Source organism: Montipora capricornis, chromosome 14, assembly GCF_036669925.1.
Source record: "Montipora capricornis isolate CH-2021 chromosome 14, ASM3666992v2, whole genome shotgun sequence".
NCBI lineage: Eukaryota > Metazoa > Cnidaria > Anthozoa > Scleractinia > Acroporidae > Montipora > Montipora capricornis.
In genome coordinates this window covers 18,313,394-18,337,681 of record NC_090896.1, presented here as the reverse complement: position 1 = coordinate 18,337,681, position 24,288 = coordinate 18,313,394, and the positions used below count along the sequence as shown (strand labels likewise).

Here is a 24,288-nt window from a genome sequence, read left to right as displayed (position 1 = left end):
ATGTCATAATTACATCTCAATAGAAAGTTTAAACCTCCAATTTTGCTGAGGTAATAATTTGGAATCGTTTTCCAATTACTTATTTCTGGGGTCAATAGCCTTGGGATCCAAGCGAGCCTCAGAGCCTTAACCATAGTTTCGATGTCTGTCATACATATGCCACCTTTTTCTCGATCTTGATAAAGCCCAGCTCTTTTAATTTTATCTCTTTTATTTTTCCATAGGAAGTTGAACACTTTTGTCTTAATTATCGGAGTTATTTCTTGAGGAACATTGAGGTTGGAGGCTGAATAAACAAGTTGTGAAGTACTCTCTTAATTATTGTAAGATCATGCGCCCTCCACATGTCAAGATTAGTTTGCAATTTCCGTAGTTTAAGGTTAAAATTCATTTGCTTATTTCCATTTTCATCGTATGAGACATAAATGCCTAAGATTTTAACCGGACTACGCAACCATTTCAATTGTAAAGGGTTACTTTTGTTTTTTTCCCATCTTTCCAGCCAGATCGCTTTTGTTTTTTTACGGTTCAGTTTTAAGCCTGCCAGATTGCTACCCGCAAGGCTTTTTCGACAGAAGCCAAGTCCGCGCATATGAGGTTTGGTGACGATGTAAGTGAAATCGAGGGTTTTAATATCACCGAGTCAAACCGTCCTCCCTCAAAATTGCTCTCTCCAAGAAACAACAACCAGTTCACCGCAACCAGTAGCAACTGGCAGCGCAATTACTGCCGTGAGTGGAACCGTATTGGCTCCTGCAGCAACGCGTCACATCAATAAGGAGTGGAACACATTTGTGCGTATTGCAAACTTCCAGATCACACTATGGCTTCGTTCCCGACCCGACCAAGGCCTCCCTCTTCCGATTGACTAGTCCCCTCACCTCCAATTCCACCCGCCTGCGAGCAATCCAATACCGTCGCGGATCATGCTCATACGTTCCAACCTTGCCACAAGGTTAACTTTTACTTTCTTGCACCCACTCGCCTGCTGCAGTTGTTCGTTATATTCTCTGCTCAAAATCGCCGCTCCCGAATACCGTTGGCGCTCGTATTCCCTTCCGTCTTAGTTGAATCTACCATTTTAGAAACCGCCCTGGAGTACTATTCTGATCACATTGTCACCGATTTTCTCGCTTTCGGTTGGTCAATCAACTACCACGCTGCCTCCTTTCCAGAACCGTAATCATCCAACCATTCCTCAGTAGTCCGGTTCCCTGATACCACCGATGCCTTTTTGTTAAGTGAGATACAACATGCAGCCACGGCTGGGCCTTTCATTTGCAATCCTTTTCTGATACCTTTGCAAACTTCCTCGCTCCAAACTGAAGAAGAAAGGTGAAAGTAGCCTACCTATCGACGAGCCCTTCCACCTCACTCTTCCTCATTTTGCCAATTCGTCGACCTTATCGTAGTCAAGGGCCCTTTTCAAGAAAGATTTGAAGTTTGCGTACCGAAAATCCCTGGCGATCCCAAAGATTACATCCTTCTCGCTTACTGCTGGTAAGATATGTTATAGGTTATGAGATTTGCCACAACGACGTGCTACTCGCCTTTACGCACCTTGGTAATGGTAATGGTAATGGTAATGGTAATGACTTTATTTTAAGAGGGTAGCACGTAACAGTTTAAGTATAACTGATGACCCTGTGGCCCTCTATAAAGTAATCTAGTCAATACACAAGGTTAACACAAATGAAGATAATAACAAGGTGATATATATATAAGTTAAAAACATATTAGAAAAGTACATATATACATCATAGTCTTAATAATAACAACATACAAAAAATTTCATTATCCAAATTATATAAAATTCATATTACTATTTTGTTTGCTAAGTAAATTGTTTATAACTTTCTTTTTCAAGGCTTTAGCACTCTTTAGTTCTTTTAAGTCTTTATCTAGGTTATTCCATTCTTTAATTGATTGTACAGTAAATGTTCGCCCACCTTCAGTTTCATTTTTATAACGTGGACAATTAAAATTTAAGTTATTAAAGCGAGTACTTCTATTGTGGGTGTCAGAGTTTAACTTTAGCATTTGCTTCAGGTAGACCGGCGTCATTCCTAAGATTCTCTTAAGGAGTAAAGAACATCTAATTGCATAAGATTCATGGTAAAATGGTATCCAGTTTAATAAGTTAAACAGTGAAACAGAACGAGAGCGGGGTTCAGCGTCCAAGATGATTCTTGCTGCTCTTTTCTGTAACTTAAAGATGCTATTTATATTTCCTTTTGATGTTGATGTCCATATATTGGCACCATAAAGAATAACAGGCTTAATCACTGCTTTATAGTAAATTTCTCTTTGGTTTCTCCTCAGATATGGGCTAATATGTTTCAGCAGGCCAATTCGTTTTGAAATCTTTCTAGCAAGGATTTCACAATGATTTGTGAAGTCAAGATCTTCATCAACCTCGATTCCCAGGATTTTATGTGAATGGACATTCTCAATTGGTGAATTGTTGAGAATTATAGACAGTTGATCTACACTGCTGTTTTGTGCTAGATGTTGCTTTTCCATGCGTTTTCTCAGTCTCTTGCCTTTAATAAGCATTGATTTCGTTTTCTTCTCGTTGATGATCATTTTGTTCATTAATGCCCACTGTTGAATACTTTCTAAGTCTTTTTGAATATTGTCATTCATTGGTGTGATGTTATCCCATCTTGAACTTGACATTAATGTTGCATCATCGGCGTAGATATTCATATTTGAATTTTGGACGTAAAGTGGGGCATCATTTATGAAGATAAGAAAAAGCATGGGGCCAACGATGGTTCCCTGTGGAATACCTTGGTTGATTGGTAACAGAGAAGATGTACATCCGTTCACTTTCACACGTTGTCTGTCTGACAGGTAGGAGTGAAACCATTTCACTGCTGAATCACTAAGGCCGTACATCTGAAGTTTCTGCAGTAAAATTTCGTGATTTACGAGGTCAAAAGCCTTTTTGAAGTCGATTGAGATCATCCCAGTTACCTTTTCATTATCCATGTTAAAAAGCAGATTATCTGTTAACTGTATAAGGGCTGTTTCTGTAGAGTGGTTTTCTCGGAATGCAGATTGATACGTAAAGATGAGATTGTTTTCATTTAAATAGTTTGTGAGTGACTTCGTTACGTGTCTTTCAAGAATCTTGGAAAGCACTGGTAGGACTGCAATGGGTCGATAATTATTGACATCATCTCGAGGTCCATCTTTGTGCAACGGTGCAACTAGCGCAGTTTTCCACACACTTGGAAAAACACTGCTGTCAATTGAGATGTTCATCATTTTCACCAAGGGGGTTTTTAAAGCTGATGCAATCAATTTCAAAACTCTTGCGCTTAAGCCATCATGGCCGGTAGATTTATTTGTTGGTAATTTATTAATATATTCTAGAATGTCTTTCGCAGTGATTTGAGGTATGTTGAAAGGTTCCACGTCGGCTGTTAGTCTTGAGGTGATAAAATAACGAAGCTTTTCGTTGACGACATCTTGGGTGTTACTTACATTTAGGCATGACGCCACATTGACAAACATCGTATTGAGCGACTCAGCTATTTGAACTGGATCATCAATGGTGCCATTGTCTGTTTTTAATTCAGTTATTTTAAGTTCACGTTTTTGTGTTCCGCTGAGAGCCTTTAGAGCATTTCAAATGCCTTTTGGATTTCCTTTGTGCTTTTCTATTGATTCCTGGAAATAATTCCTTTCTGCTTTTTTAATTAAATTTGATGTTTTGCATTTAGCGTGTTTGAACTGATTCCAATCTGCTTGAAGATTTGATTTTCTGGCAATTTTGAGCAGTTTGTCCGCTCTTTTATAGCAGTGGTTATCTGTTTATTTATCCAAGGAGGCTGATGTTGTCGTTTAACACGCTTCTCTTTGAATGGAATGTGTTCATTCAGAACTGTGTTTACCTTAACTTGAAAGGCATTGAGAATGTTGTTGATATTGTCGTGAATGAAACATGTGTCCCATGAGATACAGTTTAGCGAAGCCAGAAGTTCATTAGTATTCATGTTTCTCGTGTCTCTGTACTTGATCTTGATGTTGTTTGTTTCCTTACGTTTCTTGGTATATTTACGGCAAATAAAAACTGGCAGATGATCCGCTAGACCAATATTGGGCACCAATAAATGTGAGATAAGATGCTCGTGCGAGGTATAAACGTGATCTAGACAGGTTGAGCTAGCTGGTCTTGTCACTGATTTTACAACTTGCACGAGCTGCATTGATTTGAGCGCTTTCGAAAGTTGATGGTTATTATATATTGGCTGCTTTAAGTAGTTAATGTTAAAATCACCCAAAATGTGAATTTCTTTGTTTTTAAGATAAGCAGATTCGATATTTTGAAGACCTTTTCACAAGCTTGGGTCTCAAATCTTCGCCAACAAAGGACTGTGTCCTCCCTCCACCAGAATTGTCTTTCTTGGTTTCAAATACGACACTGTTGCCATGGCTCTAGAGGTTCCTCAGGACAACTTACACCAAACTTCTTAATTTCTCAGCCATTGGCTTAGTTCGCCATATGTATCCAAGTCCGAATTCCAGTCCCTTATTGGCAGGTTTTCTTACATCTAAGCTTGCATTAATCACGGGAAAATAATCATGCAGCGCATCCCAAAAAAAAATCCAACTTTACTCGTTTCAAGCCAAGCGCTGAACTTCTTGCCGATGTACGCTGGTGGATCAAGTTCCTCTCGGCTTACAACAGCGTTTCACTGCTTCTTTGCACAATTTGGCTCGACCATGAGTCTCGTTTTGGCAACGATTCTTGTCTCTCCGAAGTTGGCAGCTTCTTCGACGGCCATTTTTTTCCCACTCGGTGTATCCACCTTTCTTCGATCCTGGCTCCCTGACTATTGCCTCGCTCGAAATGTTAGCTGTCACGGTCAGGGTCAAATTGTGGTCCGGGGAGCTGCATGGTCTACGGATATTGGTCATAACTGACAATCAAAACACTGAACTCGCCATCAATACTGGTCGTTTTCGCATTCCTTTTGTTCAGTCATGCTTACTCGAGCTGTGGTTTTCTTCTTCCTTCTTTGACTTTGAGCTATGCGCCTAACACGTATATATCAGGCCATAAGAACACTATCGCCGATTCTTTGAGTTGATTGGATACTGATCCTCATTTTCGACCTCGTTTCGTGACACTGCTTCTCTGCTTCTCTGCTTCTCACCACAAAAGTAACTTTTACAGAACACATTAGTAATGGCGCATTTTGTTATCTGAATTGTCACTGTCATTCAAGACCCAGACAACTTCGACCATAAATAGTTGTAACGCCTTGCTAGAACAGCACGTAAATTGCATCAAAGCTAATAACAACATACCCCCTTCCCAACTCCTCCTCCCTCCCTCTCTCCCTTGAATGTTGCGTTTACCTGTTGGTTTTTGCACTTGAACCCACAGACATCAACACTGAAGGGCGAAAGGGGGTAAATTTTCATTTGTGTTACAACATTTGTGACCGCGACTGTTGGTCTCAGTGATCATCGCAGTTACAAAGCAACTTGTGCAAATGCGAAACAAGTTGAAAAGATCTAGGCTTGAACTGGACTCAAACCCATGATCGTGAGCTATCAAGCCTGGAATTTTCAGGCTTCCTTCAAAAATGCAGTTTCTTGATAAGTGCGATGATCTCTTTCAGGCCTTAGTTTAAATGGATGTTTGTTTACCAGTTTTAACACTTGGACTCATTCAAAAGATTACGCCATGGCGACTTCATTGCTGAAGGAAAGGCCAGATTACAACACCGGGAACTCCATGCCCTACTCTTTTCGAATAGTTTGTGGGATCTCTAACGTCCCACAGAGTTTCAGTGAACAAGGGTTGTGAGACAGGGCTTACAGTTTTTAGTCCTCATACGACACGACTTGAAAGTCTAACCATTTGCATGAAAAACTTCATATATTTGTTATACAAAAAAACATCATTGCTTTGATTAGGATAGGTAAAGTGCGTATTCCGGGGCCCTTGTTGCTCCTGCAGGGATTTTTGAAGTAACCCATTCCGGCATGAATTGAGGTTTACATTTAAGAAGAGAACGTCAAACAACAAGTCTAGCCTGTACCCACATTTAGTAATATGTTCTGTAAAGGCATAATGAAATTCACTCCAAACTAAACATCCAATTGAAATGGATTCTAAAGTTCCTTGTATCAGTGATTCTATTATAATAGGCAAAATAAAGAAAAGAATAAACATCATGAGAACAATTTCTTTCGCTGCTTCATCGGTAGCTTTAAATCGTGTTAAATATGAGGAAGTATAACATGGTCGAGTTGGTTGGTTTGGTTTTGGAATCAAAAGCAGGAAATCGTAAAATAAAAGCAAAGACAGCAAGCCAAATGCTCGTATCAATCTCATGAAAATGAGATGAAGCAAAATTTTATGAAAGAACAAATTACTTCATAGTTGGTACTCTTATAAGATTCTTAGTCATTCGTTGTGAGATATAGAAAGTAAGAATAAATATCATATGTGCCCATTAAGTAATCAATATATCAACAAAATTAATGCAGCTTTTCAACAATTATTAATGTTATGTGGAAATACTTTTTTCCCTTATGGTGTCTATTGATGCAGAATGCATGCATGTGCAAGCACATATGTATAAGTTTCATGCACTTGCAGTATTTTTTTCCCTTTTTTTTAGCATTTCTTGATTATATTAATGATTGAAGTACTTACAGGTGCTGCAGCTGGGTATTGTTATCAAACAGACCTCCGGGCAGTTTGTTCAGCTGGTTGTCCCTCAGGTCCCTATAAACAAATCAGAACCTTAAGGCTTTCATACCCTTACCGACAGAATAAACTTTATTACGAGTTAAAACTACGACCACTCCACGCAAACCTATGGAAATTTCGGACAGCTCAGAATAAACTTTATTTGAGTTAGAACTACGGCCCGTCCAGCCAAGCCTGTGAAAATCGTAGGACACTTCAGTCTCTCCAGACATTAACTGGACCCTTCTGGACTGTGGTAAGAGGGAAAAAGGGAAGGTAAGGTCGAAAGGAATTCATGTGTTCCACGCTAAATATCACATCAAATTAAACTTGTTTGACAGACAGATTCTTGGTAAGTCTGCTACGAGCCTATAAGGCCCATCAGCCCGGTGCTTATCTCTGGTTTCTGTAGCATGAAGCGACTAGGAGTACTACTTCCCCCTGGATGGGATGCCAGTCCATCGCAGGGTTACCCCCAGCATTAAATTCGCCGGTACCCATTTATACACCAGGGTGGAGAGAGGCACTGTGAGAGTAAAGTGTCTTGCCCAAGAACACAACACAATTTCCCCGAACCCGGACTACTTGATCCACAGTCAAGCACACTGACCATGAGGCCACCTCGCCTCCCACAAGATTCTTAATTCGTGAAAAATGCATTGAATAAATGCTTTTCAATTGTGACATCAATTCTGTTATTTGAAGTGTATCTTCACAAAATGGTGTTTAAGGGAACTATAGACGACAGTTTCAAAGCATACATCCCATATTCGCTGAAGGATAAAGGATACAAAAGGCTCAGAGCTAACAGGTGTGTCGCCTGAGTTTAAAAAGCTGCTTTTTCTTTTGTAAGAAAGAAGACTCAGAAGAGTAGGTTTGGACAGGATGGAGAGGATGTTAACCCCAACAGATCAAGGTTCTTTGTGAAGGCAATTCAAATTGTTTTCTTCTAGCAAGTAGATAAATGCCAGAAGACTCAAAATTGGCGAGGTTAGCAACACAACAATGTGTCCCATACTAAACGAGCATTTTTCCTCTATAGACAACGAACGAAAAAGGGGGTTCTCTGCTGTAACGATATATTGAACAGAGAGCTGTTTGGCAAAAAAAGATCAGAACAGAAGAAATCAATTTCTACCGCGGTGTACCACAAAAAACCCTGCAGGCCAGGCAAGAGCTCCCCAAGGATAAATTTAGCGGATGAAGAAAGAGGGTTTGGCTGAAAGGTTCAATTCAAAATGTCACGAAAGGTACCACAGGGACCAGTTGGGCAGGTTTGCTTCATTTCTCGACCACCATTGTAGCTTCTCTTCTTCTGTTTGTAAGTCTGCTCCATCTGCAACTGCCAAGTATCTTGGAAGTTCAATGGTAAGCCCTTGTATGATGGCATCATTATCAAGGAAACAAAACCTTCCTAACTCCTCCACGGAAGCTGCTGTGGGGCGAAGTTGCTGGACTTGTACTGGACAACACAATCTGGCACTACGGAAGGCACAAACATCCTCATAAAACTCGTGGCTAAACTTTCTCTGAAAAAACTGCAACCCCAGATTGATACATGCTTTGGCTTTGGCCACCAGCTGATTGTAAACGGGCAAGTTTCCAATGGCTTGGCGGCGAGCTACTCCTTCCACATTGGGGTAGGCGGCTACGGCTTCAGCATTGGATACTGTAGCCAAGCGCTCATAACAACTGAAAACAAGTGGCCCGTCTCCCTCCAAATAATAAGTTGGGGAAACAAAGTGATTTCCCCCATCAACAAATGCTGCTAGTTCGAGCTCAAGGTCCTTGGAGTCTGCAGTGGAATTGAAAATCTCCATTAGGTGAGCTCTAGTCACAGAATCGAGGTGATCATTCTCCCTGACAAATGGTTCGACATCAGCAAAATACTCAAGGACTAGATTAATCACCTCCCATTTGCTCCACCATCGGGTCGGACTGTAGGTCCGCATAGCAGTTCCAGTCCTGGTCTTCCACGCAAGGCGTGCAGCAGCACTGTGCAAGAACAGGCTCACCCAATATTGTGCAAATGTATCAAGGACATGGAACTCAAACTGCTTGCCCACCTTATCAGTTGTAACAAAGGAGACTTTTGTCTGATTGGTTGATGGTTTTGCTTGTACCCAGGTTTATTCACACGCGCGCGCGTGCGCGCGCGAAGTAACAAACAAGATGGCGGCCAAAGATGTCTTGTTCGATTACTTGCTGCAGGGATTTTTACGGCAGCAGCGACGTATACACGTTTTCTTCTTTCGGAATAGCGGTATTTGAGTGGTAGAAGCTGTTTTCTTTTAAGTCTTTCACTTTCGCGCGATCGATTTTTTCGTCCGTGGCCTCATGCACAATTGATTTGGGCAGATTCCCGAGTTAAAACGTTCCTGAATGTTGTCATAGATCGATTGAGGTGGTTGTTCAGCCAAGGCCGTGCTGTCAAGTCTGCTAAGGTAGGATTCGCTGTTCCTTTCGTTTTGTATGTAATCTCAAACCAATATAAGCTAGTGCAACCCATTAAATGTTCTTTAAAAAATTAATGTATTTTACCTTCCTTCTTGTCCACAGAAACCTTACAAGAAATGGCAGCGTCATTAACGCATTCTTCTTCTTTACCAGTTCCATATTTTAACTATTAGTTTCAATTAGCAACGTGATTTACTTAGTCGCCATGGAGTGAAATCAGAGGGTACTGTAGTAATCTTTAGGTAATTGATGAATGTGCAAGCTATTGTTATTTCTTATTTTTCTGAGCCTTTTAAATTCGCTGGTTTTTCAGGAAAAATTAAATATTTTTGTGCTCATGGCTTGAGAAAAATGTAGCAAGCTTGTGCTTCATGTTGATTTAAAAGCAATAGTTTTGAACCTCTCAATGATGACTTCAATTAGGCATTTACATTACTTTACCTATTCTGGTGCAAATGCTGCAATTTTGTTCCTACTTTTAGGTAATAAAAAACCCGATTTTATCATTCTCTGACCATTTTACCTACTTTACACCCTGTAAATAGCAATTTTGTTTAAATTATATATTATTTGGAGGGGAAACCTCTGCAACATCGCCCACTGAAACACTGTAAACACTGTAGGGAAGATATTGTTTACCTATTGTCATTAATGTGCCAACCAGAGGCTCACTGGCTGTTGAAACAAAGGGTCTTTTGTTCCTGTGGTTTGCACAATGCTTGTCAACACATTTATTTATGCATAATTGTCTTTGTGGTGATAAGCATGTAATTTTTTTCCATATTACTGGTTTCGGAGCAACGCAATCACTCAACTCAGGATACATCTTTACAGCATTTATTTCTTCATACTTTTACCAATATATGTATAAGAAAATTCTGCCTACCCATTATTGGAAAATACTTTTGGAATGACCTTCCTCTTTAAAATCGAAACAGCACATCTAAAATCCTATTTTGAAAAAGCAATTTTTGAACACTATTTTGCACAGTACTGATTTCCTTAGTTGCTGGTATGTACTCCAGTATTGCTTGTTTAAAAGTCTAAATATTGCAACTGAATGAGATATCCTGTTCTGTAGATTGAGTATGATTTAAAGTTAAAAATATAATCTTATTATTCTTTGTCTGAGATAGTTGTTAACTTGAATATATTCACATTATGGATTACATTCACAAATGTTTTACCTGTTTATGTCATTTTGAAATGATTTTAATAAAGCATTTCAAGCAATATTTACTAGTAAAATGATTTTCAAAAATCAATTTATACTTTCTTGAAAATTCTTGTAAGATGACAAAGCTTGAATACGCTTCCTTTAATGTTGTAATAATAACAGTATATAAATTATTCAAGTACAACCCTTATAAATTTTTTAAATGGAAAGAGGTAAAGTGCATAATGGTAATTATTATAGCTCTTTTTCAAAGTTTGTTAACAACTTAAACACATTCACAACTAATTGTGTAGGGGATTTTTTTGGGTGGGGGGGGGAGGGGGAAGGGGAAGAGAGGGGCACTTTGTAAGCTTTAATACCCAAACAAATGAATAATTTATTTAAAATAGAAATCAGAGTCTTTCTTTTTTTTTTTAGTACAGTTGACTATATGCCATTTATTTCTAGTGGTGGCATAGTGCATGTGATGTTCTCTGTAACATTTTCGGGTTTTAAAATTCCTGTGGTAAGCAGTTTTATGTAAGTGTAAATAGTACTTCGCCTCAGATGAGCAAATTTTGTGCAAATAAATAAATAATTTAATTATGAACCATTGTCAATCTCCATGTTTTTCCCTTCAAAATTAGTTTATGATGGATCCACACTGATTGGGATTTTTTAAAATTTATTGCAAAGCGTTGAAACTCACTAGGCAAGATATCGCTGGGTAGCACTTAAGGAGACGTCCGATATAACAACTGGCGCGAAGTGACAGATTTCAATAGGACAATAGGCTCACTTTGCTGGTCGCTCGCGCGCGCCTTGCCACTTCGACTCAACTCAAATTATTCTTCTGATATTTGTGTGTCGGCTGTTAAAGGCGATTCCCGTATCACGAATTATTTTGTAGGATTTGGCCACGCGAACGCATGAGCTGCCGACTTGAGTTTCGTTCTCCGAGTTCGAATTATTTGTGCACGTCATTTTATGAACTTGAAACTTTCGCAGCTTAGGGCAATATGACAATATACAAATTGAAAAAAGCTTCAAATTTAATGCTTTTTCAGTGGTTTAATTTTCAGACGTTAAAGTTTGCCAAGTCAAAGACACAATGGGGCAGAGTGAGATGATATCATAACAAGATTTGGAGCCATTTTGTACACAACACCGTATCACACGAAACCTGCTGTGTTGAGCCTTGCCACTTTTAATGACAATTTCTTTACACAAAACTTTTCTTTGGTTGTTGGGCTTCCTGCAGCAAGCGGGAATTCCCGTATCACGGCCTATGACAAAAGTCTCGAAAAAGGGAATTAAAATATTTTTTGCCAAGGAAATTTAAATAATCTGGAGCACTCGTAAAGTAAAGCCTTGCGTCTTGGCTTCATCTGTTCGCTTCAAGATTCAAAATCAGCCCTATTTCTTCTCCAGAACAAATTCCCGACTCAACTTCGACCATGTGGTTCAAAATTTCAAGGTTTGGAAGCTTTATAGCGAATTGAGATGTTCTTCACCAGTGGGCTGCCATGTTTCGAATCCATCTTGTTAGCTGATTTATCATTGTCCTCGCTTCAAACGCCAGTTTACCCATATTTTTGAATGTAAACTCACATTTCAATTTAAATCCGACTTATTTTATTATCAAACAGCACTCCATTCTGAGTTGAAGTCTCTTAAATAAGGAAAAACAACGCCAGGAAGGCAAAACTATCCTCTGCTCCTTGCCAGTTCTGCAGTTCATCGCCACACTTTTGACTCGCCATCTTCGCTTTGTTTGTGATCCTTCGCCATATTTCGCGTTGTATTGAACCAGTATCATTCATAAAGATAAGGTAATGCCCAAGTCTTTCAAATGACTCATCATCTTTGCATTCATTGTGTGCCGTCTTTTTGGAAACATGCAATGAATATTAACGATGACAGCACTACATCCGCCATTTCTCATGTTCCCGCGTTTCGAATGAATTTGACTGAATTTCAAGGGTTTTTCGGGGTGATGAGGCGCATGCGCAACATCAGTCTCCTTTGTTATCAGTTGTATGTGAGAAGCAGGTAACATCAAGTTACTGCGGGAAAAAGAACCTAACTTGCTGCAGCGCTGCCTGGTTCATAGATGCCCTGTCCTTCATTGCAGCTAACAAAGCACCGGGCTGGATTGCATACTCCATAGCCAAAGTTTGAATCAAGCACTGGGCTAGCTCTTCAGCTTTTAAGGTTTTTGCTAACACTTGTAATCTAACCAGCCTTTGTTGGACATCCCATTGACTGTCGACAAACTGCACAATGATAGCTAAAGCCTCTCCCAAACGTGTACTGCCATCAAAAATGGTTGAAACGGCTTTGGCTTCAGACAGTTCTGATTTTAAGGTTTCCTTTTCTTTTTGAAGAACGGTGGGAATCAGCTCCCTTAGGTGACTGAGAGGTTAGCCGATGCCCATATTTTTCGAGAAACAAGCGTAGGCAATCAATCTTAGATAAGGGAATTCCAGCTGTTAAAAAGCTTTGGATCAGGTCAAAACGATACAGACACATATCATCAGGTAATGTTTCTCCTTTAGGATGCTTTTCTTGATCATTTCTTCGTAACAATTCTAACACCCATTGGTCTTTTTTCTTGCTCTCTAAAATTGTCTTCTTGGCCTTTACATGCTTTAACAAACTGATGTGTTTCTTGACGGTGCTTTTCTTCTTGCTTATTGTTTCCTTGCAAACATCACATCTTAACTTGCCATCAAGTGGGGTAAGGTACTCGTTTTTATGTTCCTGGACTCGTTGCCACGAGCTTAACTTTGGGTCACTTTGCCCACGGGTTGAGGGGATCGTACCAGCTGGATTAGTCTCTTGCTTTCTTTCTCTTGCTATTTTGGCTTTTTTGGGAGCACAAAGATTGGCCCCCAGTCTTTTGGCTTCCGCAATCGGATTACTTGGGCCCTCATCTGCAGATTCATTTGAGTTGGATGTATTGGAATCACTATGCGTCCGCCATCTTGAAAAACGTGCAACGTGATACTGCTGACCTCGTGATAAGGGATCACAAAAATCAACCCATGGGGGAGGCCCCAATTATTGTATTTTAGAATAAATGTGTAAATTTGCGGAAAATTTTAAAGGTTGCCAAAATTCTAAAAAGTTGTCGAAAATCTCAAAAGTTGCCGAAAAGCTGCCGAGCAACTTGTGGCTAAGCCTATCATCCGGGGTATAAATCTTGTAAGTATTTTCGCTAAAAACGGGTAGACAAATCTCGTTCTCGTCTTCGTCCTAGTCATAGAATCTAAAGCTCTCTAATGCCACTAGGACGGGAACAATGAAAGTGGAACAAATCAGACACTAGCATCTCTATCGACTAGATTCTGGAAAATACCAGAACTGAATAAATTCCAAGATGGGTGAAGTAGTGTAATGAATGCCGCAGACAAACAGCAAAAGCTGCAAAGCAAATTATGGCACCTCTTCCACTGATTAGAGTTGGGTTTTCTCTATGACCTTTTGCGCAAACGACTGTAGACTTTGGAGGACCCTTCATTACGATGTAAGGAAGAGGATCTCGTAGCCAAAAGCTGTGTTTGTGCCTATTCATCTGTCTAGCAACAAGTGCAGTCTACCTTGACATGGCTTTTGGATTAGACACTGATTCATTCCTAAACGCCTTCTATAGGATGGTTAATCGAAGAGGAATAACCAGGGAGATGTTATCAGTTAATGATAAAAATGTTGCTGGTGCTGAAAGAGAATATCCAAGAAAGCAACAAACAAAGGAGTAACATGGCATTTAAATCGTCTTCAAGCACCGCACTTTTGAGGCGTTCACGAGACAATGACCAAAGCTGTAAAGGCAATGCAGATGTGACAGATGAAGTATTGGAAACAGCCTTTACAGGTGCAGAAGCACTATTAAATTCAAGGCCTCTCACATACTAATCAGCAAATCCTGAAGATGATACACCATTATCACGAATGGTTTTTTGATTGGTCAGATTGGTGGTCAATCTGCTCCAGAATTCATCGACGAGACCAATTGTAGTCCAAAGACCAGACGGAGTAGAGGTCAAGAGTTAGTTAGACATTTTTGGCACCGTTGGCTCAGAGAATGGATCCCTAGCCTCAACAATAGAAGAAAATGGTTGAGTTGGAGATGTAGTGCTAATCGTATCGACCAACACTCCAGCAGGCACTGGCCTTTTGGAAAAATCGTCCAAGTCTATCAGGGAAAACATGGTCATGTAAGAGTCGCCAAAGTCCAAGTGGGAAAAAAGAACAGCTAACCAGACCCATTTCGAAGCTGTGTCCGTTGAACTTGTGTAAAGTGAAGCTAAGACACAGCGGAAGAGAATTCACACCTATGAAAACAATAAGACTTTTATGAAGAACTTTGGTGATTTGGAACTTTAATATTAGTATTTCTTTCAGACTCAGACATTTTCCCCTTTTTGCGAATAGACAAAATGAATGATACGCTATGTCATATCAAGGGGAGAGAATAGACAAAAGGATTTATGAAGAAACATATTTTCGTGTCTTGTGCGGCTTAGTTGACCTATAAAGATCAGCATAAGCCACGTTGCTTTTTGCCAGAATTAATAACTTTTCGGACAGGACAAGTCAGGAGTTTTTTTTTTTTGTATTTCGTTGTCGATAATTCGCTTTCGTTTACATCGTTAAAACAAAAATATAGTTTTTTTGTATCGTTTTAGGAAATAGCTTTTTTTTCTCGTAAACAAATATATTGTTATTTTGTACAAAATTATAGAATAATTTGAATATGATTGTACTTGTTCTGGTCACATACTTGGGGTGTTAGCAGGGGCAACAGTCTCATGTTTGTATCCTTGAATGATATTAATTTGAAATTATAATTTAAATTTTGTACATATTATCCTTGAACGATTTATAGCTTATTGTACTTTGCGATTGTTAGCAGGGGCGACAGTCTCCTGATTATTTCATCTCAATTATTATGCAAATGATTTGTACATGATTTAAACATGATTGTGAATAGTAATGTTCTGTTTTAATTTGATGTCTATTTGTTTCTTTCTTTCTTGCATTTTACTCGGGTGGGGCTATAAAATAATTTCATTTGTCATTTTGCTTTAGTGATTAATTTGCCATCACCTTCACTGGGCAGTACTCACTCTTCTCGTTATCAGATTTTAGTAGCAATTTCGTGTAATTCAATTTATTGTAACGTGATTAAAACACGGCTGTAGGGCAAGGCGTACAGCCATTTTACTCCAAGCTTGGCTTGTTTCTTTTGTCTCGTTGCCCAGTAAACACAGCTTAGAGGGGATTTGATATATAATAAGTGGAAAACAAATAAATGTACTAGTGTAGCATGGGCAGACATTTAGTAATATGCTTCCTTTAAAGTCATCACAGCTTTGAGTTGTTTCCCAATGTTATATAACACAAAATTGGTCCTTACAGGTCACTTAGCTGGGCATTCTTATCAAAAATGCCGTCAGGAAGATCCGTCAGCTGGTTTCCTGACAAATCCCGATGGAAAAACAAAAATATATATCATGCATGAGGCAAAATTTACAGCCTTAGCGAGAGCTTAAACTATACCAACCCACTGCAAACCCAAAGACTTCAAGGATCATCGAAAGGTAGAGGTTGGTGAGGCTATATTACAATCACTGTTTTTCTTTAATCGATTTCTTGGGCTCCAAACAACATGCTTGTAAGTTAAAAATGAAATATAAGTAGCCGTGTATACATGTTTGCCTTTCCCACACTTCTAAGCCCTTTTTTCGTCGTTAATGGATCATGGCTCAGCCTTTAGTCTTTCCGGTCACATTTTACATAAATTACTCATTGAATCCCCTCACCCATATTTCATTAAGGATCAAAAGCCAACTACTTGGTTTTGCAGGTGGAAACGAGTTGATTCGCCAGTGTTTCCCGTGGACCCCTTGTAATAAATAGTCGCTGACCGATAGTGTGAGACTCATTTCGAGCTCACTTAACCGATGAAGTGAAAGCTGATTTCAACGGGAAAACTGATGTAGCAGTTATTCCTGGAGGCCGGGCCCTGTTTTACCGCCGCTACACAGGTGCTGAAACAACCCATTCAAAGACCATTGCCGAAGAAGGTACTTGACGTGGATAAGCAACGGCCTGTACGTGTTCGAGTATTCTCCGGCTGAAAAGAGGAAGGCGCCATTCAGAAATCTTGTAGTTCGATGGCAGCAATATCCAACTCTTTGGGTGGAACTGAGGAAGACGCGCTGTACGCTAAAGAGGCGCAGGAAATCGAGAAACGGCTTCCTTAAGGCCACCAAATCTATAAAAGTTCATTGATCAACAATTTTATTTTGTCGTCATTGTTGTGTTTCATTGATTTTGACTTGGCTACAAGCCAATCACAATTTGCGTAAAATTTCCTTAACTTATCGACACCTGGTAGAGGAAAAAATCGATCGAACCCTCAGCTACGAGCCGAACCCCTTTGTTGTGATTTTTTTTTTCCCGATTCAAGTCCAAATTTCTGAAAAAAACAGTTGGGCTTATTGGTAAATAAATACCGTAGTATCAAAATGGACACCGGCTTAGGATTCTGAGGAGCATAAAGCAAGATGGATACCGAGCAAAGAATGAGGGACTGGCAGAAGGGTGCACCGTGAAAGGGACAAAAAGACAACAAAGGAGTGATGGTGCTTCGTCTGAAACCCACAATTCTAATAAACTTTTCTTTAGTTTCTAGTATATTATCTTGTGACCAGTAGTTTAAACAGCGCCACAAGCCTTTTATTGTGCATTGCCCAATCAAAACACTGCCACATGCTTTCTGTTTGGTATTTTGCTGCACAGGAGAAAGCTATTTAACAAATGGCTCCCTTAGGAGCCACCAAATCTATAAAAGTTAATTGACCAAACATTTCATTTTATCTTTGTTGTATTCCATTGATTTTGACTTGGCTTCAAGCCAATCCCATTTCACGTAAAATTTCCTTAAGTTATCGACACCTGAGAGGTAAAAATCGATCAAACCCTCGGCTACAAGCTGAACCCCTTTGTTGTGAATTTTTTTGGCCGATTCAAGTCCGAATTTCTGTAACGAACAAAGGAGGAGGGACTGTCATAAGGGTGCACTGTAAAAGGAAAAAAAGAGAGCAAAGGAGTGATGGTGCTTCGTGTGAAACGTGCACTTCAAATGTACTTTTCTTTTAGTTACCCGTATAGTTTGAACAGCGCCACATGCCCTTTATTGTGCATTGCCCAATCAAAACAAGGCCACGTGCTTTGTGTTGGGCATTTTGTACGACGGGAAATAATAAAAGGCTGAAATCTAAAATGATTTATAACTCGTTGCCATTACTGGCAAGAGTAACTATTAGGGAGCTTAAGCAACGGTGACGGCGACAGCATAAAGAACGTTATCTCAAAACATAAATTCACGTTATTGTAATCACTTTATGACTATTTTAACTTTTTTAATATGACAAGGGTGTGGTAGTTTCTCGAAAGTGATACTGGTCGGCACGGCGCTAAATTTAGTGTCAAAGAAATGAAAATTTATCCTAAGTGCTGACGTCTTTATATTGCTGATGACGGCAAAGAAGTGGACAAAAGTGAAAAACGTACGTGCGGGGCGTGCAAAGCTATTGTTTTTGTCCACTAAGTATGCAAATTTTTGACATTCTGGTTGCCGTCGCTGTTTTAAGATCCCTGTTGTTACATGTATCCAAAGTTATGTGACGAGGGTGAAAGTTTATTGCAGAAGTTATCGTTTTAGGGTTGTAAGCAGTGTTAAGACGGTAAATAGTTGACACAAAATAGAATTTTGGCTATAGTATTAACTGTAGAAGACTTGAAAAGGGTAATAAAGAGACTGGATTGTATGGAGATTTATTTGTCACATTCCTTCAGAACAACTTTGCAAACAAAACAGAAATAGAATACGTTCTCAGATGTTCTCGAGCAAGTGCTTTCAAAAAATATAACAAAAGCGCGTGCGCACAGACCTTTACATTATGTAACATACAGGAGGCTTCTACACTCCCCGGCGATTGCCCAGAGTATAAAATGTAGCAAGTTCGACTCTGGACATTAAAGAAAAAAAAAAAAAAAAGTTCAAATAGATGTTCCTCATTAACGATCTATTAATTCTCGTCTGGTTACAGGGTCTTGTCTGATGGTTTTCTACTTTAGAAAATTATTGACTTTCAATTCTCGTCTCACTCAAGAAAGATGTCATCTGTGGAGACAGCAGCTGACTTGAACCACTTAAAATTATAAGACACAATCAACTTGGGAACACACTGTGCTCCGACAAATCTTCTAAAACTCTGCAGGAACGCCTGGGTAGTCACTAGTAGAGTCTGCTCGTGTCGTTGAGCAAGAGTACAATGCAGTGTAAACCTTCAGATGTACTGATCTGGAATTCGGTTCCCTATCAAGGGGCGGTCCAAGAAGTTAATTCGAACACTTAAAAATGGGTGTTGGTCCTCAAGCCTAACGTGAGGTAGCTGAGCAGTTGGTGGTGGAGAGTAGTGCTTTCCCTCTACCCTCGGACACCTGTTGCAACTTTAGATCACTTCCTTGACGATATGCCGACCATTTATTAGCCAATAGTGAGTGCGAAGCTCTGCAAGAGTTTCCTTAACACAATTGTACATAATTATCCCTTTCATAGCAGTCCCTTATGATTAAGGTAGTAACGGGTTGGGAGGGGGGAGGGGGAATGGACAGGACACTTAGCTTCATACGTCAAATTAGAATACATCAACCTCCCCTTACATATTGTAACTCCATGGTTCCAAGACTCGCTGCCAGCTCTTTGAGCTTTTCCTCTTCTATGGCTTTCTGCAACTCGTCCACCCACTTGATCTCAGAATCCAGAATCTCTTCAGGTGATAAGGGGCCTAGACGTTTCCCTAGTCTCAACTTCTTCTCTCTTGTGTTGCATATAAAGCGCATAGGGTAAGCGGTTACTCTTAGCCTTGAAACACTGCTATGCTTCTCAGCTGAGATGCGATACTTCAATCCAAAAGCTTTTGATGTAGAGGTGGTAGCATTTAGTTCAATACTAAGACATCTCCGGGACTGTGCCTTCATTTCCCCTAATGCTTCATCAGGAGGATTCTTAGTCTTCTTCAGGAATCGTGATGGCCAAGCATCTTTAGTTAGCTTCAACAGAAGGATCCCTTCTACCATTTCACATCAGTACTGAGAACAGAAGCCTTAACACCTCTGGATGACAGATCTGCAGGCTTGTCAACTCCAGGATAGAACCTCCCCTGTTTCGGTTCGACACGAGCGCAAACTTCACCAACACGGTTCTGCACATACTGTCTCCAAACTCTTGACTCCCCCCGATATCCAATCTTACAGTGAGACTAGTGAGTCAGTCCAGCAACACAGTTTGTTAATGACAAGAGATTTCTCAAGAGCTTCTCTTACGTACACAACTAGTCTTGACAGGTTAACAACACTGAGCAATTCAAGCCTAAGAATGGGCGTTTGTGCTCGGGATCTCCACTAAATGTTGAAAGAGAGGGTAAAAACCTAGGGGCGTCGGACGTGAATGTTCATTTTGCTGGTGTAGAATTTTCCACTTTGGTATGGGTCGGATGTTCGATGACAAGTGTAGCATTTAGTCTCTCCTCAAAATTATTCAGGTTATCGCTTACCCGCACGTCGAAACACTTGTTTGTTTCCTTGAGTCTTTTGCTAATATCAACCTCCAACACACTTTGCCTAGAATCGAGAAAATCCATTTCTTATGGCAAATTCGTCTTCCGTAGTGCAAATTCTCACAGCAAAAGTTTCTTCTTGAAATTTAAGCCCTGTTTCTAATTAAGATACTTGACTGTTAACGCGATTGCTCAAGATTCTCCATCCTGCATCCAGAGGCAGTTGACACCTTTTCCAGTCAACTGAAACAGTTGATCAAGGGCCTCACCAAAGAATGTATCCCGCTGAACTTACGTGACGTTGAACTGTCTTTGTTGAAACCTCAGCTCGTTCAATTCCGGCCTTTTCCTTGAATGTTTAATTTTACAGGTAAAAGTTCCGTCCCCTTTTCTCAGGACCCTGTGCCAGCGAATGAGGTGCTTTCGTTGTCTTTCACTTAGCTTAAATTTACACCCTCTCTTTTTCACAACATTTGCTGTTTACGATTGGAGACCCCTTTAATGCAGCTCAGTGAAAGTAATCATCGCAGTTACAGAGCAACTTGTGCAGTTACGAAACAAGTCTTAAAATATCCAGGCTTGAACAGGACTCAAAGCCATGATCGTGAACTATCAAGCCCTGAGGCATCTTCCCAAAATGCTCATGTTCTTTAGAGGGTTGTCCAATACTCCGACATAATGAGATTCATGGCACTTCACAACAGACATCACAAAGTGTCCTCCAACCTTAATCCTTAAAAAAAATAGTAACAGGTTTTTTGCGACTTAAAGAGCGGGACACTTTTTGACACTTTGTAATGTCTATTGTGACGTACCAGGAATCTCATTATGTCGTAGTATTGGACATGTATGGTTCTTTACAAATGCGATGATCTATTTCAGCGAAACCAAAATACTCCTTAGTTTAAAGAACTGTTTGGTTATCAGTTTCAGCACTTGCACTTCTTCAATTTGACTACTGTCTGTTATCTGTTATGTGGTTTCGTCGATCAGAAGTCCATTCAGAAGATTACGCCAAAGTGACCACATTGCTGAAGGAAAGGTCAGACCACAACACTGGGAACTCGATGCCCTACTCTTTTCGAATAGTGTGTGGGATCTCTAACATCCCGTAGAGTTTATGAACAAGGGTTGTGTGAAGAGGCCTACGGTAAGACTTGAAAGTCTAACCATTTGCATGAAAAATGTCATATATTTGTTATTTCAAAAACAAAATTGCTTTGCTGAGAATGGGCAAAGCCCCCCCCCCCCCCCCCCGTCCCTAACCAGGGATTTTTGATGAAGTAACCGCTTCATGAATTCAGATAAACATTTACGAAAAAAACGTCACAACAAGTCTAGCCTGTACCCACATTATGTAATATGTTCTGTAAAGGCATATTGTAATTTACTCCAAACTAAACTTTCACTTGAAATGGATTCTAAAGTTCTTTTTATCAGTGATTCTATGATAATAGGCAATAGGAAGAAAAGAATAAATGCTATGAGAACAATATCTTTTACGGTATCGTCGGTAACTTTAGATATGTTAAATATGGTACTTAAGTAAAAAGAAATATAATAATGGTGGAGTTGGTAAAAGCAAAATCGGTTTTGGAATCAAAACCAGCAAATGATAATATCATGCTCAAAAAAAACCAGATCAAGCAATCAAAGAACAAATATTTCATAGTTGGTAACATAAAAGATTTTTAGTCATTCTTTGTGAGGTATAAAAAGTTTGAATAAACATCATATGCGCTCATTAAGTATTCTATATATCAACAAAATAACTACAGCTTTTAAAAAATTATCGTTATGTGGCAAGCACAGAAATTGTTTTAAACTGTAAGTGCCATGCACTTGGAGTCATCGTTTTTTCTTTTCTTCAGCATTTCTTGGTTATATAAATTATAAAAGTACTTACAGTGTCGCTAGCTGGGTATTGTTATCAAACACACCTCCGGGCAGTTTGCTCAGCTGGATGTCCCTCAGGTACCTACCAACAAATCAGAACTTTTATACGCTTACCAACAGAATAAACTTTATTATGAGTTAGAACTACGACCACTCCAGGCAAACCTATGAAAACCTTAGGACATATCAGTCTCTCCAGACATTATTTGAACCCTTCTGGACTGTGGTCAGAGGGAAAAAGTGTTGGAAGTCAACTAGTGTAGACCATTCATTTGTAGGGATATAAGGTGAGGTTGAGAGCAGTCCATGTGTTTTATACTAAATATGACATCAAATGTTTAACAGGAACCTGACATGATAAGAAAAGATTCTTAATTACTGATAATTGCAATGAATAAATGCATTTCGATTGTGACATCCATCCTGTTATCTGTAATGTGTCTTCACAAAATGGTATTGTTAAGGGAACTATAGAAGACGGTTTGAAAGCATACATCCTAGATTCGCCGAAGGATAAAGGATAGAAAAAGCTTAGAGCTAACAGGTGTGTTGCCTGCAACCATTTTCCGAGTTTAAAAAGCTGATTTTTCTTTTGTGAGAAAGAACAATCAGAAAAGTAGGCCTGAAAGGCCACGTAAGATTAATACCAGGATGGAGAGGATGTTACCCCAAAAAGATCAAGGCTCTTTGTCAAACCAATCCGAACTTTTTCTTTTGCTAAGTTTATGGAAGCCAGATGACTCAAATATCGCGATGCCAGCAACAGAACAGAAAACGAGCATTTTTCGTCGATAGACAACGATCGAAAAAGGGGGTTCCCTGCTCTAACGATACACTGAACAGATAACTGCGTGGGAAAAAGATCAGAACAGAAAAACCAAAGAATTTATGGAGCTCAAGAATCAATTTCTACCACCAAAAAAACCCCAACAGGCCATGCAGGAGCTCCCCAAGGGCAAATTGGGCGGATAAAGAAGGTGGCATTGGCTGAAAGGTTTACTTCAAAATGTCAAGAGAGTAACAACAGGGAAAGGGGATGTGTGAAATCACACTGCCCTTTAAGGCGGGGACCCTCACCAAAGTACTGGAGGTGTCAAAGCGTGTTACAGGCCAGGGAGGTTGATTGACTGATTTACAGGGGTGATCAGTCTTATCTCTAGAGCTATATAGTCAATTTAATCACTGAAATGTAAGGATTGATTCCTGTCGGACCCGTCTGACCTTTTAGCATCCTGTATAGTGTCCCTCGTTCGAAGGATTAATAAATATGCATGCTTGCATGCATTGATTTGGGGTAACACCACCACTATCAGGTCTGTTAGTAATTTGAAATTAGGATCTTGGACAAAATGCCTAATGAAGCAAAATATTTTCGTGTCTTATGGGACTTAGTTGAGATATAAAGATTAGCATAATACACGTTGTTTTCAGGCCAGAATTAAGCAGTTTTCGGACAGAACAGGTCAGGAGTGTGTTTTTCTCTTTTGTATTTTGTTGTTGATAATTCGCTTTCGTTTACAACGTTTAAAGAAAAATTAATAGTCTGTGTATCGTTTTAGGAAATTTTCTTTTTTGTTCTCGCAAACAGTTTTTGGTAGCAGAGTGAGGTTCTGTGGAAGGGATGTTATTATTATAGTTTTGTTTCGTGTGACGCCCATTGTCAGTATACAAAGCTATAAAAGATGGCCGAGGAGCAACGAGATGCGCAAGAGGAATATGACGACAATTTGGAAAAGTTCAAACAGCTGAAATTTAGAACGAAAAGCAATTTTATTCGAGTTTGACGTAATCTATTGGTATTAATCAACGAAGATCATCCCTCAAGGCGCAGTGATGTTCGGGAAAAATGTCAAAGACTTGACTCGCCACAGAAGAAAGGTGGAAATATTGACATTGAGCGAGTACGAGTCCAGCTAGCAGCAGCACAATGAAGATAAAATTCGAGTCCAACCGAGCCAAGATTATCAATTTGGCAGCCAGCAAAATTAGAGGGAAGAGAAAACGACGACTCTGTTTACCGCTAATTCAAGTCAAACTCCAGTAACTATTGGGCAGGACATGCGGAGACAACTCACGCGAGCTGCTATTCCAGTATTTTCGGAAGATAAGAAGAACTATGAAAACTGAAAAGCTGCGCTTATAGCTTGCATAGACAAGGCTCCAGCGACATCCTAGTTAAAGTTATTTCGGTTGCGACAGTATTTCTCCGGGGAAGCGTTCAAGGCTATCAAAAATCTCGGTCATTCAGCTTTTGCATACGAAGCAGCAATGGCTCGACTGGAACGCAAATTTCGCGGGGAGCGGCGAAATATAGCATTACATATGGAAGAACTGGACAATATCAAATTCCTGCTGCGTCCAGGAAACTTGAAAGACCTCGAACGCTTTGCAGATTTATGGGACGTAACCATACTCAACCTTAAAGA

General features: G+C 39.7%; 1 protein-coding gene across 1 annotated transcript in view; it reads right to left on the bottom strand.

Annotated features, from left to right (window-relative positions):
* Positions 1 to 20,578: 20,578 nt before the first annotated feature.
* The window catches only part of LOC138031564 (carboxypeptidase N subunit 2-like), a 27,447-nt gene continuing 23,737 nt past the window's right edge, over positions 20,579 to 24,288 (bottom strand). Inside the window, exons 8-9 of the mRNA XM_068879240.1 lie at positions 21,873 to 21,944; positions 20,579 to 20,699 (exon numbers count right to left, since the gene is read on the bottom strand). Of these exons, the coding sequence (XP_068735341.1) occupies positions 20,579 to 20,699; positions 21,873 to 21,944 (193 nt within the window). The remainder of the gene's footprint in view (positions 20,700 to 21,872; positions 21,945 to 24,288) is intronic.